Below are 15,949 nucleotides of genomic sequence, written 5' to 3' on the forward strand. Positions count from 1 at the left end.
TTTGAATTATGTATTTGACCCAATTCATCTACAGGTATAGTCTGACCTGTACTAGGCGGCTCTCCCTGGAGCATTCCCTCTCCTGCTGCAGCTGTTGCTGCAGACTGATGTTCACCTGCTGGAGTCTGGACAACTCTCTCTGGGTCTGCTCCAGCTGGGGGCACACACACACAAATGCATCCTCAAACACACACATACGTACACTCACAAACAAGCCACAGTAACTTAAATCATACTCCTAACACACCGTTACACACACATACTCTAGCTCACCTCTTCAGTCTGCTGTTCATAGAACTGCTGCTCCGTCTCTTCTGTGGTTTCGTCAGAGTTATTGATGGGAACCCACCTCTCCCCTCTCAGCGGTGTGGAAGCCACTTGCTGCTCTATCACCACCTTCACCTGTACACCGGCAGTGCCATCACAAGGGGTGTTGCTCGGAGTGTGGCCAAAGCCATCACTAAGGGCAACGCTAGGGACATCACTAGGGGTGTGGCCAGTGACATCATCATCGCCACAACCAACGGGCAGCTCTGGTGTAGAAGAGGTGGAGCTGTTGTCCATCTCAGAAATTGTCCTTTTTTCAAAAACCTTATTTTGAGCATGAACTAGTGTTGTGGATGTTGTGGGTGTTTTGGTCCCAGCAACACTTCTTTCCTCTAGGGGTGTGGCCGTGAATGGAGCCTGGGGTAGCATGGTTGGACCTGCTCCCCTTTCTAGCGAAGCTACAGTGTCCCTGAGGCACTGAGAAGAGGACGAGGAGGAGCAGGAGTTAGAGGCAACCAGAGAGGAGGCAGAGGAGGAGGAGACTGGTGATGGGCTGCCGCCGTCAGCGGTGTCCGATCCTACCACAGGACACGGCTGTCTACTGGGCTCCGCCTCCTTCACTACTCCCTGGTAGTGCTGTTGGCGGCTAAAATCAGCCCAGTCAAAGGTTTTGTAGCGTCCCTCCCGTCGACGCTCACGGACACTATGGTTCTTCCTCTGATCTGGATCCACATCTTCCTCTGCAGAACGTGTCTCCATAGGGGCTAGCGCTGGTGGCTCCTTCTGCTCTGGAAGAGAACTGGAGGACAGAAGAGAAGGCAAAAGCATGGTCAACTGTTGTCAAATGACAACATAACAGTTTATGCAAGCTTTCTCATCACATAGCCACGACAAAGGGACCAAGTCAACTGTTACAATCTGCATAGGGTACGCCAGAACTACTTTACATTTACATTTTAGTCATTTAGCAGATGCTCTTAACTCCAATTTCTCCTGTAAATTAGTCTGGATAATTGCCTTGCTCAACGGCACAGACAGATTTTTCACCTAGTCGGCTCGGGGATTCAAACGAATGCTCTTAACCGCTAAGCTATCTGCCACCCAAAATACTTTCAAATACTTGAACATTGGGTTGATTTCGTTTTCTAGGCACAATGGAAACAATGGAATGTCCAAAAGTGCAAACTCAAAAACTGAGTCAAGTGCACATCAAACTCTACATATTTTACATAATGTATTTGACCCAGGTCTGGGGTTTGTACACAGATACAGAAATACAGGTAACACTTTACTTGACACCCAGCGTCATAACATGTTATGACACAGTCATAACTATGTCATAACAGCTGACATAACCTGTTATAACATGGTCATAACACTGTCATGACACATATATTTAGACCTGTTGTGACATATATTGCGTTATTTTATGGCTGGTTATGACACCAACATAAGAGTGTCAAAACCCACAAAACCACCACACAAGGCAAATCCTTACATTACACCATAGCCTACATGTCAACAGTATATTTATGATGTATGTATATTTTTTTAAATAGACCATATTAAATTATCATTGTAATTTCACTGGTAATAATTATACTTGACAGTGTCATAAAGTGTCTTTTCTTAGTCCAAGTAAATTGACACAGGATGGTCATAATGCTTCATGACAGTGTAATTGTATTTAAAATATGATGAAAGAATTGACTGTAAAGAATTCACTACTTCTGCGAACAGGCCTTTCTAATTGACCTGGCCGGGGTATCCTGGAATGACATTTGCCTCATCCCGTCAGTAGAAGATGGCTGGTTATTCTTTGAAAGTGCCTTTCTCACCATTTTAAATAAGCATGCTCCATTTAAAAAATGTAGAACTGGGAATAGATATAGCCCATGGTTCACTCCAGACCTGTCTGCCCTTGACCAGCACAAAAACATCCTGTGGCATTCTGCATTAGCATCGAATAGCCCCCGTGATATGCAACTTTTCAGGGAAGTTAGGAACCAATATACACAGGCAGTTAGGAAATCTAAGGCTAGCTTTTTCGAACATAAATTTGCATCCTGTAGTACAAACTCAAAAAGGTTCTGGGACACTGTAAAGTCCATGGAGAATAAGAGCATCTCCTCCCAGCTGCCCACTGCACTGAGGCTAGGAAACACTGTCACTACCGATACATCCACAATAATTGAGAATTTCAATAAGCATTTTTCTACGGCTGGCCATGCTTTCCACCTGGCTACCCCAAACCCCGGTCAACAGCCCTGCGCTCCCCACAGCAACTCGCCCAAACCTCCCCCACTTCTCCTTCACCCAAATCCAGATAGCTGATGTTCTGAAAGAGCTGCAAAATCTGGACCCCTACAAATCAGCCGGGCAAGACAATCTGGACCCTCTCTTTCTAAAATTATCTGTCGAAATTATTGCAACCCCTATTACTAGCCTGTTCAACCTGTCTTTCGTATCATCTGAGATTCCCATAGATGGAAAAGCTGCCTCTTCAAAGGGGGAGACACTCTAGACCCAAACCGCTACAGACCTATATCTATTCTTCCCTGCCTTTCTAAGGTCTTTGAAAGCCAAGTTAACAAACAGATTACCGACCATTTTGAATCTCACCGTACCTTCTCCGCTATGCAATCTGGTTTCAGAGCTGGTCATGGGTGCACCTCAGCCACGCTCAAGATCCTAAACGATATCATAACCGCCATCGATAAGAGACATTACTGTGCAGCCATATCATCGACCTGGCCAAGGCTTTCGACTCTGTCAATAACCACATCCTCATCGGCAGACTCGATAGCCTTGGTTTCTCAAATGATTGCCTTGCTTGGTTCACCAACTACTTCTCCAATAGAGTTCAGTATGTCAAATCGGAGGGCCTGATTTCCGGACCATCTGTCCTGACCGTTGTCCGGACAGTCTCTATGGGGGTGCCACAGGGTTAAATTCTCGGGCCAACTCTCGTCTCTGTATACATTAATGATGTCGCTCTCACTGCTGGTGATTCTTTGATCCACCTCTACGCAGACGACACCATTCTGTATACCTCTGGCCCTTCGTTGGACACTGTGTTAACTAACCTCCAGATGAGCTTCAATGCCATACAACTCTCCTTAAGTGGGTTCCAACTGCTCTTAAATTCAAGTAAAACTAAATGCATGCTCTTCAATTGATCGCTGCCCGCACCTACCCGCCTGTCCAGCATCACTACTCTGGACGGTTCTGACTTAGAATATGTGGACAACTACAAATACCTAGGTCTCTGGTTAGACTGTAAACTCTCCTTCCAGACTCACATTAAACATCTCCAATCCAAAATTAAATCTAGAATCGGCTTCCTATTTCGCAACAAAGCATCCTTCACTCATGCTGCCAAACATACCCTCGTAAAACTGACCATTCTACCGATCCTCGACTTAGCCTCCAACACTCTACTCAACAAATTGGATGCAGTCTATCACAGTGCCATCCGTTTTGTCACCAAAGCCTCATATACAAACCACAACTGTGACCTGTATGATCTCGTTGGCTGGCCCTCGCTTCATACTCGTCGCCAAACCCACTGGCTCCAGGTCATTTACCAGTCTCTGCTAGGTAATTCCCCGCCTTATCTCAGCTCACTGGTCACCATAGCAGCACCCACCTGTAGCACGCGGTCCAGCAGGTATATCTCACTGGTCACCCAGAAAGCCAATTCTTCCTTTGGCCGCCTCTCCTTCCAGTTCTCTGCTGCCAATGACTGGAACGAATTGCAAAAATCTCTGAAGCTGGAGACTCTTACCTCCCTCACTAGCTTTAAGCACCAGCTGTCAGAGCAGCTCACAGATCACTGCACCTGTACATAGTCATCTGTAAATAGCCCATCCAATCTACCTCATCCCCATACTGTATTTATTTATCTTGCTCCTTTGCATCCCAGTATCTCAACTTGCACATTCATCTTCTGCACGTCCTACCATTCCAGTGTTTAATTGTAATTACTTTGCCACCATGGCCTATTTATTGCCTTACCTCTCTAATCCTACCTCATTTGCACATGCTGTGTATAGATTTTTCTACTGTATTATTGATTGTATGTTTGTTTATTCCATGTGTTGTTGTATGTGTAAAACTGCTTTGCTTTATCTTGGCCATAAATAAATAAAATAACAATAAAAACTACAACAACAACCAGGATTTAATAATGTTTGGGGAGGAATAGATGTTGGGTTTTGACACTCTTATGTAGGTGTCATAATCACCCATAAAATAACACAATATATGTCACAACATGTGTAAATATGTGGGTCATGACAGTGTTATGACCATATTATGACAGGTTTCATCAGCTGTTATCACATTATGACATGGTTTTGACAGTGTTATAATGTGTTATGACACTGGGTGTCAAGTAAAGTGTTACCCAAATACAGCTAAAGGTCAAGGGTCACGAGGCCCAAGGATTCAACCTGGCTCTGAGAGTGGACAGTTTCAGCAGCCGCAGGTTTTTCCTAAAGAGTAGCATGGAAGACATAAGACAAAGCAGGAAAGAAGAGCCATCAGACTTTGTGTATCATAATAAGCACATATCAGGGGATTGAGGTGTTCAGTGCTGGTTGCCATTTAGATTTGTTCATTTTTACTCTTTGATTTATAAACTTACAGTTTGCACATTATTGTAAACTGAAGCAAATTGTGTAATGTTCTGTTTAGAGCGTTGATGTTGTCTTTTTGTCTTGTCGGTCTTGTTTTGTAATTGAAAATAAATCATAAATAATTTGTCTCAACCAGAGAAGACTCCTTTACCTTGTGACGACCAGGGCCACTTTGGGCCTCACGTTCTTCATCACTGCCTGGACCCAGTTCCTCCGGATCCCAGAAGTCATGGCACACAGGGTGAACGCTCCCTCTGCAGTCTTGGTGAGGAGGGGGGGAAGACTCAATCACTGTGATTTCAGTGTGCTTTTTGTCATTAACTATCATACCCTGTCCTGTCCTACCCTTGAATAATTCATTTCATATAATATTTTGACCCTGAACATGCACTACTCACAGAAGACAAAAAAAGTGCTGATCTAAGACACACCCCAATGAACCCTTTATTATTCACTTTTAATACCATCCCACACACCCCTTGACAGCCCTACTACATAGAACAGGTAAACTGTCGGGCTATAACAAATCATCTCAACTGACTGAGGAATAACCAATCAAAGACTCCAAATGTGACTCGTTTCAGGTAACTAGGCGTATGGCGTAAGTCACGACTTCACAGAACGTTTATTTAAACATTTTTATCAAAATGCGTTTTTCATCAGAAATGCCTTCTGGAACATTTGAACTTTCATTTGCCTTAATAGCAAATGTGTATGCCATCTGTAAATATGAATAAAGTTGTTAAATTACGAGCCTAGTTGGTTTAGCCACAGAAAAGGACAGGAACCTTCGAGTTAGTCATGATTGGCTGAGATAATGAATGGGCTGGACATGCTGAGATGAGTTTCAGATTGTTCTGCCATGTAGCATCTTCTGTCTATAAAATGAGTTGCTTCTTATGTGTGGATAATCCTTCCTACTGCAGTTCTTTTAAAATATATAACATTAGCTATGGAGAACTGAAAATGTGTTGCTAATGCTAAGGCATTATCAACAACGGTCAGTGTTAAAAAATTGTGATGGACTACTTTCAGGAGGACGATCGTACCATGCTGACTCTCTCAGGATATCCCTGATTTAGGTAAAAACATTTTAATTGAACAAGACATTGTAGAGTCTTCTGATGACAGTGATGGGGAAGAAACATCGATCAACAGTGTTGTTGTCACGGAAGAAGTTTACTGAGTTTTGAAATCTGTACAAATAAAACGGAAATTACACAGGACGTTGTGTTTAATGAAAGGGGTTGCAGTCTGCTATGAAGCGTTCATCCATGCATACGGGTAAGAATCTAGCTACAGTTTCAGATATTGTACGTTTTTAATTTTGTCAGAAAGTTGTTTTCATTGCAAGTTAAAGCGTACTGTTAGCTAGCTATCTGACGTTAGATGGTTGGCTCGCTAGCTAACATTACGTGTATGAGCTGTGTAGTAATATTATCTCAGCAAGCCATTTACATTGCTAGTTATAGCCTAATGTTACCACGCTAACTAGCTAACATTGAACTTATTTGGTTAACTTTAGCTAGCTATGACCCTCGGTTTGTATTGCTAGTACTCTATGGATTGGGATTATGGTTCATTATTTAGCTAGCTACATGTCTAAACAAAAGACCCCAAGATAAACCGTACTGTTAGCTTTCTAGCTGAGGTTAGATGACTGGCTCGGTAGCGAACATTACGTGTATGATCTGTGTAGAAAATATTATCTCAACAATCCATTTGCATTGCTAGTTATAGCCTAATGATAGCTAGCTACCACTAACATTGAACCTATTTGGTTAACTTTAGCTAGCTATGACAATTAGTTTGTATTGCTAGTACTCTATGGATTGGGATTATGGCTCATTGTTTAGCTAGCTAGCTAAACAAAAGACTCCACTTCGCCAGATGATTACATGACCCATCAAGTTAGCCAGGTGTCTCTGACAGTGATTACTGCTATCTATTGTATAATAGTGCTAAAATTTATGGTCTGGATATACCATTTTGTAGCTCTGTCTCTACTTTTATCCAATGCAAAAAAAACACAATTTCAAATTTTGCTACATAAAACCGAATCAAAGCGGTCGGTCACAAATGTCAACTCACGTGTATCTGGAAGCCGTAGTTCCTCTGAACTGGGTAGTCTGTGATGTCATAACACGTAGACAGGTTAATCTCGCCATCCAAATCAGCAGCCTGAAATTAAATATGATAGAGAAAGACAGTCGAAGTTAAAAGGATGCTGTGACACACACACACACTCACACATAAAATAATACAAGTGTAGTGTATTCTCAAACAACATTTAAAATAAGGCTGTGGCAGTGGATCTGACGTTTTCGGGATCGTTAGACCACAGACTTAAAGATCTGGAGCTTCCCGAAGATTCTGGAATTGTGACCCGGAGAAAAATGGGGGAGGGTCATGCTTTTTCAATTTCAGACACGGTCATGTATTTTATAATAGATTAAATGTCAATATTGCTTAGTGTTTAAGAACTAGTTGCTTATTGATGTGTGCCCGATGCTGCCCCTCATCCCTGATTCTTTGCTGGGCGCACAATATTAAGTGCGCCATTATTTAGTGTGGTCTCAATCAAATGATCCATAGTGTAACGACTCTCGCGGGTTGAAGAAGGAGACCAAGGTGCAGCTTGGTAGGCGTTCATGATTTTTAATAAAACTAAACAGCAGATAGACAGCTGCCTCTGATTGGGAACCACACATGGCAAAAACAACAAAGAAATAGAAAACATAGAATCTCCCACCCGAGTCACACCCTGACCTAACCAAACATAGAGAATAAATAAGAATCTCTAAGGTCAGGGCGTGACACATAGCCTATACTGTAGGCCAGGGGTGTCAAACTCATTCCACGGAGGGCCTTGTGTCTGCAGGTTTTTGGTCTTTCCTTTCAATAAAGCCCTAGACAACCAGGTGTGGGGAGTTCCTAACTAATTAGTGATGTTAATTCATCAATCAAGTACAAGGGTGGAGCGAAAACCCGCAGACACTCGGCCCTCCATGGAATGAGTTTGACACCTGTGCTGTAGGCTGTAGGCCTAGGCTACTAGAATGGTATTTGTCACATGCTCTGAATACAACAGGTGTAGACTTTACTGTGTAGTATGTGTGAGTGTGTGGGTAGAGTCCAGGTAGTGTGCATTGAACCAGTACAACAAAGGGGGTCAATGCAAATAGTCCGGGTAGATATTTGATTAACTGTTCAGCAGTCTTATGGCTTGGGGGTAGAAGCTGTTCAGGAGCCTTTTGGTCGCAGTCTTGGTACTCCGGTACCGCTTGCCGTGCGGCAGCAGGGAGAACAGTCTATAACTTGGGGGGCTGTAGTCTGACGAGTTTTGGGGCCTTCCTCTGACACCGCCTGCTATAAAGGTCCTGGATGACAGGGAGCTAAGCCCCAGTGGGCCATACACATTGCTCTCTGTAGGATCTTGCGGTGGGAGGCCAAGCAGCTGTCATACCAAGCGGTGATGCAGCAAGTAAAGATGCTCTCAATGGTGCAGCTGTAGACCTTTTTGAGGATCTGAGGGCCAATGCCAAATTTTTTCAGCTTCCTGAGGGGAGACATGCCCTCTTCACGACTGTGTTGGTGTGTTTGGACCATGATAGGTCCTTAGTGATGTGGACACAGAGGAACTTGAAGCTCTTGACTCGCCCACTACAGCCCTTTGGATGCAAATGGGGGCGTGCTCAGTCCTCCGTTTCCTGTAGTCCATGATCAGCTCCTTTGTCTTGCTGACATTGAGGGAGAGGTTGTTGTCCCTGCACCACACTGCCAGGTCTCTGACCTCCTCCCTGCAGGCTGTCTCATAGTCGTCGGAAAATCAGGCCAACCACCGTTGTGTCGTCGGCAAACGTAATGATGGTGTTGGAGTCGTGTTCGGCCATGCAGTCGTGGGTGAACAGGGAGTACAGGAGGGGACCAAGCACACACCCCTGAGGGGCTCCCGTGTTGAGGGTCAGCGTGGCAGAGGTGTTTTTGCCTACTCTCACCACCTGGGGGCAGCCCATCAGGAAGTCTAGGATCCAGTTGCAGAGGGAAGTGTTTAAACCCAGGGTCCTTAGCTTATTAATGAGCTTGGAGTGCACAGGGCAGTTATAGGTCTAAGAAAATATACTTCCTTCACGATTTTTTGGGGCTGGTGGGATGGTGTAAAACTAGGCTGCAATGGTATCCCAATCATGAGCCCTGGCCTGCCCTGCTCTTGCAGATGTAAACCTTTGTGTGAAAAAATTATTTTTGATTTGTCCCAAAAATTCATTAGGCCTATTTGTACATGCAGGCTACTGATTTCCTGTTCAGTTTGAAAGGGAGAGCACGAAGATGCGAAGGAGGACTGGAGCTACATCTTATTAGCTTGCTACCGCTATAATTGATTTGAATAAAAACAATATGTTTTGTTGCCAATGATGAAGCTTTATCAGAGTTATTGACCTCACAATAAGCCATATTCAAGTAACTTTAATAACTTAGGCTACGTGCTAAAAGTAGGCTAATTCGAGAAGGCCTAATTCATTTAAACAGCCAGTCTTTGGTTTGATGCTCATGTGGTTAGCTATAGTTTGTTAGTCGATTTAGAATCTCGATGGTGCAGCTGTAGAACTTTCTGAGGATCTGGGGACCCATGCCAAATATTCTCCTGAGGGGGAAAAGGTGTTGTCGTGCCCTCTTCACAACTGTCTTCGTGTGTTTGGACCATGACAGTTTGTTGGTGATGTGGACACCAAGGAACTTGAAATTCTCGACTCGCTCCACTACAGCGAGTGTCTGCGTTGCCAAGCGTTAAAATAGAAGTCAGTTCTATTTGTGACGCTGAACGCGGTGTAAGTCCTGCCTCTCCCATCTCCTCATTGGTTTATGGAAGCAGATACCCACGTGCCATCTACTCATTGGTTATACCCACGTGGGTGATTGATAGATGAACTAAGGTTGGTCGGTCATGGTAATACACCTTATTATGAAAGTTAGATGCCAATCGTCATATAAAGTCCAAAGAAGAAAACGCCTGGAAGGAGGAGAGAGGACTAGAGACGGTTCGGTTGACCGTTTTATGTGTGGATTAATTGGCGGAGTAGAGGATCTTGTGCATTTCAAGTAAAATAACAACTCAACATTTAAATCCCAGCACAAATTAGCTAGCAACAGCAAGCTAGCTAAATAGGACGAATTAGCTAGCAACTGCAACTGCTAGCTAAATTGCCATAAATGTTTAATGCTTTTTGACCTGTCCCCAAATTAATATAATTTGATCAGAGTTTGTTTTGATATTTAATCCTGCGTGTTCGTGATCGCGTTTGGTGCGGGGGAACAAAATCTATTGGTGCACGATGGTGCACGCGCGTGTCCGGTTTGCGCATGGTGTAAGGCTCAGGTCTGAGGCTCTGGTCTGTCTTAGGCATGCTCTCTGCTATCCACTTTGTTTTAACTATTATTTTGTGTATAGTGGAGGGTAATTTATTTATAGAGGAGGGTCACTTTTCTTCCAGATGAAAATGTAAGGGAGGGCTATCCATTTTCATTTCAGAGGTCCAATTTTCTCCAGGTATCCCTCATTATAAATAACATACAGTCCCTAATTCTTCAAGTCTTACCCATAGTAACCAACCATTTGATCTCAATCAGTTTCATGGGGATATGCATTTTGACATTGAGTTATACAGTGTTGTCACACAGTGTTGTTTTGAATGATGTACAGTGAGTAAATGTTTGAGCAGATGCTGTTAACAAACTGTAGCATAGCCTACATGTGCATTATGCCTAGTGGAGCGCTCTGTTGTATTTTGGCCACATGAGCGAAACATGCTGTGGTGTTTTTGTCTTACAGTAACGTTACACTATGCTATTATATTTGGTTCTGTTATGTAGAATACTGTGATCATTATGTGATCTTGCAGACATTGATTCAGCTTTGTCTAACGTTGATCTAACTTTGCCTGAGTAGCCTGTTCTCTACGCGTATACTTATGTGCAGAACGTGATCCACACAAGTGCTGGCAGAAGCTTCAGGAAGCTCTAGATCTTTTATTCAGAGGACTAAAGATCCCAAAAAAGTCAGATCCGTAGGCACTCCATTAAAATAAAGCTAACTGCCCATCCATACCTCCTCAGCAACAGCATCTCTGTAGAACCTCAGGGTTTGGTCAGTCAGGACGAACCAGTGCTTCTTCCACTGCAAGATAGATAACGAATCAACAATTAAAGAATTGCAATTCACATGCACAAACACATACAGATACAAAGTTTATAAACACTAACCTGCCCTTTGTCAGTCAGTCTGGTCATCCAGCCCTTTTTGAAGTTGAGGAGGTCAGGCTGGGAAGGGGAAATATTTATCATTTTTATTTAAAAATGTTTAGAATAATGTACACCAGTTTAGTTAAATCAAGCTTACCCTATATTTGTAATATTAGGCCAGTTTCCCAGACACAGATCAAATGTAGTCCTAGACTAAAAGGCGTGCTAAATTGATAATCTTTTTGTCTGGGAAACCGGCCCATTATGTATTGGACACACCCAGGTCTAGTTTAATGTAGAGGTCCCATCTGGACAGATTTACCGTTGCTGTGATGGCCGTAGCCTCTGCTGCTCTCCGGTCCAAGGACTTGGAGCGGCGGTAGCAGGGCATGGTTGGTCTGGAGACATCCGGGGCCGAACGCTTCAGAGCAGATTCCAGGGCCTGCTCCAACCACAGATAGAGAAGCGAGAACTACAGTTGAGCACATTTTAAGTCTAATTTTATCAAAAACATACTTTTTTTCGAGCAATCTTCCATTGTGTAATCAGGAGTTGCTTAATGTAGGGTGTGTGAAAACTCACTTTGGTGATGACATTTGGTCTTAAGATGGCGCCGACAGGCAGCTCTGCTTCTAGCTCCTAAGCAACTTTGACGGTAACAAAGTTCTACCAACACGCTACCGAAGTTCTACCAACACATTGACTATAGTACTCGTGCTGGGAAAACACTCCACCACTGCAATTTTCTCTTCCAGGATGCCTACAAGGCCCTACCCAAACCCTCCCTTCGGCAAATGAGATCTCCTCCCTTCCTATAGGCAGAAACTCATACAGGAAGTACCCGTGCTAAGGTCTATTCAACGCTGGTCTGACCAATAAGAGTCCTTGCTTCAAGATTGTTTTGATCACGCAGACTGGGATGTGTTTCGGGTAGCCTCGGATAATAACATTGATGAGTTCATTAGGAAGTGTATAGGGGACGTTGTTCCTACTGTGACTATTAAAACCTACCCAAACCAGAAACTTTGGATAGATGGCAGCATTCGTGCTAAATTGAAAGCGCAAACCACTGCATTTAACCATGGCAAGGTGACTGGGAATATGGTTGAACACAAACAGTGTGGTTCTTCCCTCCGTAAGGCAATTAAACAGGCAAAACATCAGTACAGAGACAAAGTGTAGTCGCAATTCAATGGCTCAGACACGAGACGTATGTGGCAGGGTCTACAGACAATCAAGGATTACAAAGGGAAAACCAGCCACGTCGTCGAGACCGACGTCTTTCTCTCAGACAAGTTAAACACCTTCTTCACCCGCTTTGAGGACAACACAGTTCCATCGATGAGGCCCTCTCCCAAGGACTATGGGCTCTCCTTCTCTGGCCGACACGAGTAAGATATTTAAGCGTGTTAACCCTCGTAAGGCTGTCGGCCCAGACAGCATCCCTAGCCTCCGAGCATGCGCAGACCAGCTGGCTGGAGTATTTACGGACATTCAATCTCTCCCTATCCCAGTCTGCTGTCTCCACTTGCTTCAAGGTGTCCACCATTGTTCCTGTACCCAAGAAAGCAAAGGTAACTGAACTAAATGACTATCGCTTGTAGCACTCACTTCTGTCATCAGAAGTGCTTTGAGAGGGTAGTTAAGGACCATATCACCTCTACCTTACCTGACACCCTAGACCCACTTCAATTTTCTTACCGCCCCAATAGATCCACAGACGATGCCATCACCATTGCACTGTACACTGCCCTATCCCACCTGGACAAGAGGAATATATCTACAGTATGTAAGAATGCTGTTCACTGACTACAGCTCAGCTTTCAACACCATGGTACCCTCCAAGCTCATCATCAAGCTCGGGGCCCTGGTCTGAACTCTGCTATGTGCAACTGGGTCCTGGACTTCCTGACAGGCCGCCCCCATGTGGTGAAGGTAGGAAACAACACCTCCACTTTACTGATCCTAAACACAGGGGCCCCACAAGGGTGCATACTCAGCCACCTCCTGTACTCCCTGTTCACCCATGACTGCCTGGCCACACACAACTCCAACTCAATCATCAAGTTTGCAGACGACACAACCATAGTAGGCCTGATTACCAACAATGACGAGACAGCCTACAGGGAGGAGGTGAGGGCCCTGGCGGAGTGGTGCCAGGTAAATAACCTCTCTCTCAACGTCAACAAAACGAAGGAGCTGATCGTGGACTTCAGGAAAAAGCAGAGGGAGCACGCCCCTATCCCCATTGATGGGACCACAGTGGAGAAGGTGGAACATACTGCTTTACCAATTTCATATGTATACACTGTATTCTATTCTATTGTATTTTAGTCAATGCCACTCTGACATTGCACATACTAATATTATTATAGTTCTTAATTCCATTATTTAACTTTCAGATTTGTGTGTATTGTTAGATATTACTGCACTGTTGGAGCTAGAAACACAAGCAATAACATCTGCTGAATATGTGTATGTGACCAATACAATTTGATTTTATTTGATTTCCCTTCCTTAAATATGATTCTAAATATTCTGAATCGTTCAGTGGGGTCTTTCTCTAACATATCATTAACATAATATCCGAAAAGTTAGATTTCGTAAACTAATACATCTGATAATAAGCACCGAGCTCTGTTGACAGAGCAGTGCAGCTTTCTCGCTGATGCTTTTGAGGATTTAACATTTTGTGGTCGTCCCCATCCAAGTTGTTTCCGCAAATATCAAATTAGCTTGACACGAGCTGAATTAAATGTAAAAGGCTTTGAAGATAAAAAGCTTGCGGTAATGCTCAGTGCTCCGTTGACGTTTCAAAGAGATCCGCTTTTTTTTGTGAGACGTCTTCGAAAAAGAGCAGTAACTTCGCATTATGAGAAGTGTATACTAAAATATGAAAATGCTACCTGTCATATCTCAAAATAGATATCTATCTTACCTCTATATTGTTTTATGTCCTCCGGATTTGAGAAGCAAGATGACGAGTTCAATGGTAAACCTGTCAGGCTGTGCGAGAATTAAGGCTGCCTAACTGACGCGATGCTATTTTTTAACAACTTTTTTTCTGACCTTTTCTGGCCATTGATTTATTCACCCTAGTTTTGACCATCCTACAAGTGTAAAAAGTCAAATAATTTTTGAACAGATTATGATAGAGACAAGAGGTTTGCAAAATTGGTTTTCTTAGAGGAGTATCTACACAATTAACATTATTTTACCCATTGGCTAAAATATGCAGTTTTGATTGGTCTCTTCAGTTTCAACAGCAGTTTCTATCTCCACATATCTTACAATTCAGGTACTTGGTAGTCGAAAGCTAAATGAATGTGATCAATATACTGGTAGTTTATTGCGCTATAATCCGTTTTCCAAAAATGGTCATTGTACCTGTTTTTTGCTTATCTGCAGTCTGCTGTGTCGGGTCTGGCTTGTGGTGTTGGAGAATGATGAGGAAGAGGAAGTCAGCTCAGATGAAGAGCTGGTGTCCATGTTGTCAACGTGATCCCCCTCTAACTGGTCTATGACCTGCGACCTGATCCCAACAAACAAACACACACAGAGTACACATATCAATGCTTAACTCAATTGACTTACAAAATGCAAAAGTACCCAGACACATTCCCTTAAAATACACAAAGAGAACAACACATATCAATGCTGAACTTAAACGACTTACATAACGCAAAAGTACACAAACAGACTACTTAAAAAATGTACAGTTTACATGTTTAGTAATGTAATTTCAGCATGGTAATAATAAGGAATGCAGAGGCAAAATAATAGGTAGAGACGACTTGTGATGATAGGAATGGATTTGGTAATGTAGGGGTGATGGCTGGAGCCCCATGTTGTGGTTGGCGGATGGTTTGGAAAGAGGCCAGCAGGCAGGAACGGGCAGTCCCAGCAGTGCTGAGTGACATGGTTGGTGGGGCTCCAGAGACCTAGAAGTACAGGGAAAACAACAAAGGAGTATGATTTGTGTTTAGAACGTATGAACATAAAAACAGAAGTGCACAAGTTTTGAGATGGTGAACACCACAGCTCATGTGGCAAAAAGAGACATGAGAGCATCAATTCTGCTCAGTCAGTCTGCTCTGACTTGAGAAGAATTTATGCTCTCAAACATCTCTGTGACGAAGAAGTCTGACCTGCGTTCCAAGACAAATAGCCTGTTGAGCTGGTCCCTGCCAGGGCTGTCTGCTCTACCCTGCACCAGACTCCCTGCCTGGGTCCCGAAGGCCCCCATCATCTCCCTGTCATCCAGCCGTCTGGTCCTGTGCACATCAGCCAACCACACATACTTTGGTCTCCTCACATTGGGACCCCGGGGGTCGTCACCCTGGTCCTCTGCTCGGCCCTTGTCCACCTTCACCATGCCCCTGGTAGACTCACCCCTCAGCCACCCGAAGGATGTGCTGGTGGCAGAGCATCTTGAGCCCATTGGGGACCTGCCAATCAGGACCTGAGGACAAGGGGAGGAGGAGGAAGAGCAACCAGAAGAGGAGGAAGAGACGGGAGAGGCCAAGGGACCGTTGATGGGGAGGAAGACAAACCTCAGGGGGTCCCTGGGAGAAACACTGGACAGAGACAAAGATGGCTGCCAGGAGTCTGTAGCTGGTATGTTCTTCTCTAGGGAGGAGCAACCACTCTCCGCCTGAGACTTGGGTCCAGAATATAGAAGGAATTGTTGGGCATCTGGGGAGGGATTTCCAAGGAGAGGGAACGGGAGAAGAGGAAGGAAAGGGTTAATCTGCATTACAGATAAGTCAATGGGAATAGCCAAAAAAGTGCTCAGCATACGT

At 43.9% G+C, this 15,949-nt stretch overlaps 1 protein-coding gene across 1 annotated transcript in view; it reads right to left on the minus strand.

Annotated features, from left to right (window-relative positions):
• Positions 1-15,111, minus strand: part of LOC129867201 (centrosome-associated protein CEP250-like) — a 69,413-nt gene extending 54,302 nt beyond the window's left edge. The window contains exons 1-8 of the mRNA XM_055940442.1: positions 14,535-15,111; positions 11,470-11,589; positions 11,169-11,225; positions 11,014-11,082; positions 6,999-7,088; positions 5,059-5,168; positions 274-1,066; positions 47-154 (exon numbers count right to left, since the gene is read on the minus strand). Of these exons, the coding sequence (XP_055796417.1) occupies positions 47-154; positions 274-1,066; positions 5,059-5,168; positions 6,999-7,088; positions 11,014-11,082; positions 11,169-11,225; positions 11,470-11,589; positions 14,535-14,636 (1,449 nt within the window). The 5' untranslated portion in view covers positions 14,637-15,111. The remainder of the gene's footprint in view (positions 1-46; positions 155-273; positions 1,067-5,058; positions 5,169-6,998; positions 7,089-11,013; positions 11,083-11,168; positions 11,226-11,469; positions 11,590-14,534) is intronic.
• Between the last annotated feature and the right edge of the window lie 838 nt (positions 15,112-15,949).

Source organism: Salvelinus fontinalis, chromosome 2 (assembly GCF_029448725.1).
Source record: "Salvelinus fontinalis isolate EN_2023a chromosome 2, ASM2944872v1, whole genome shotgun sequence".
NCBI classification, from domain to species: Eukaryota; Metazoa; Chordata; class Actinopteri; order Salmoniformes; family Salmonidae; genus Salvelinus; species Salvelinus fontinalis.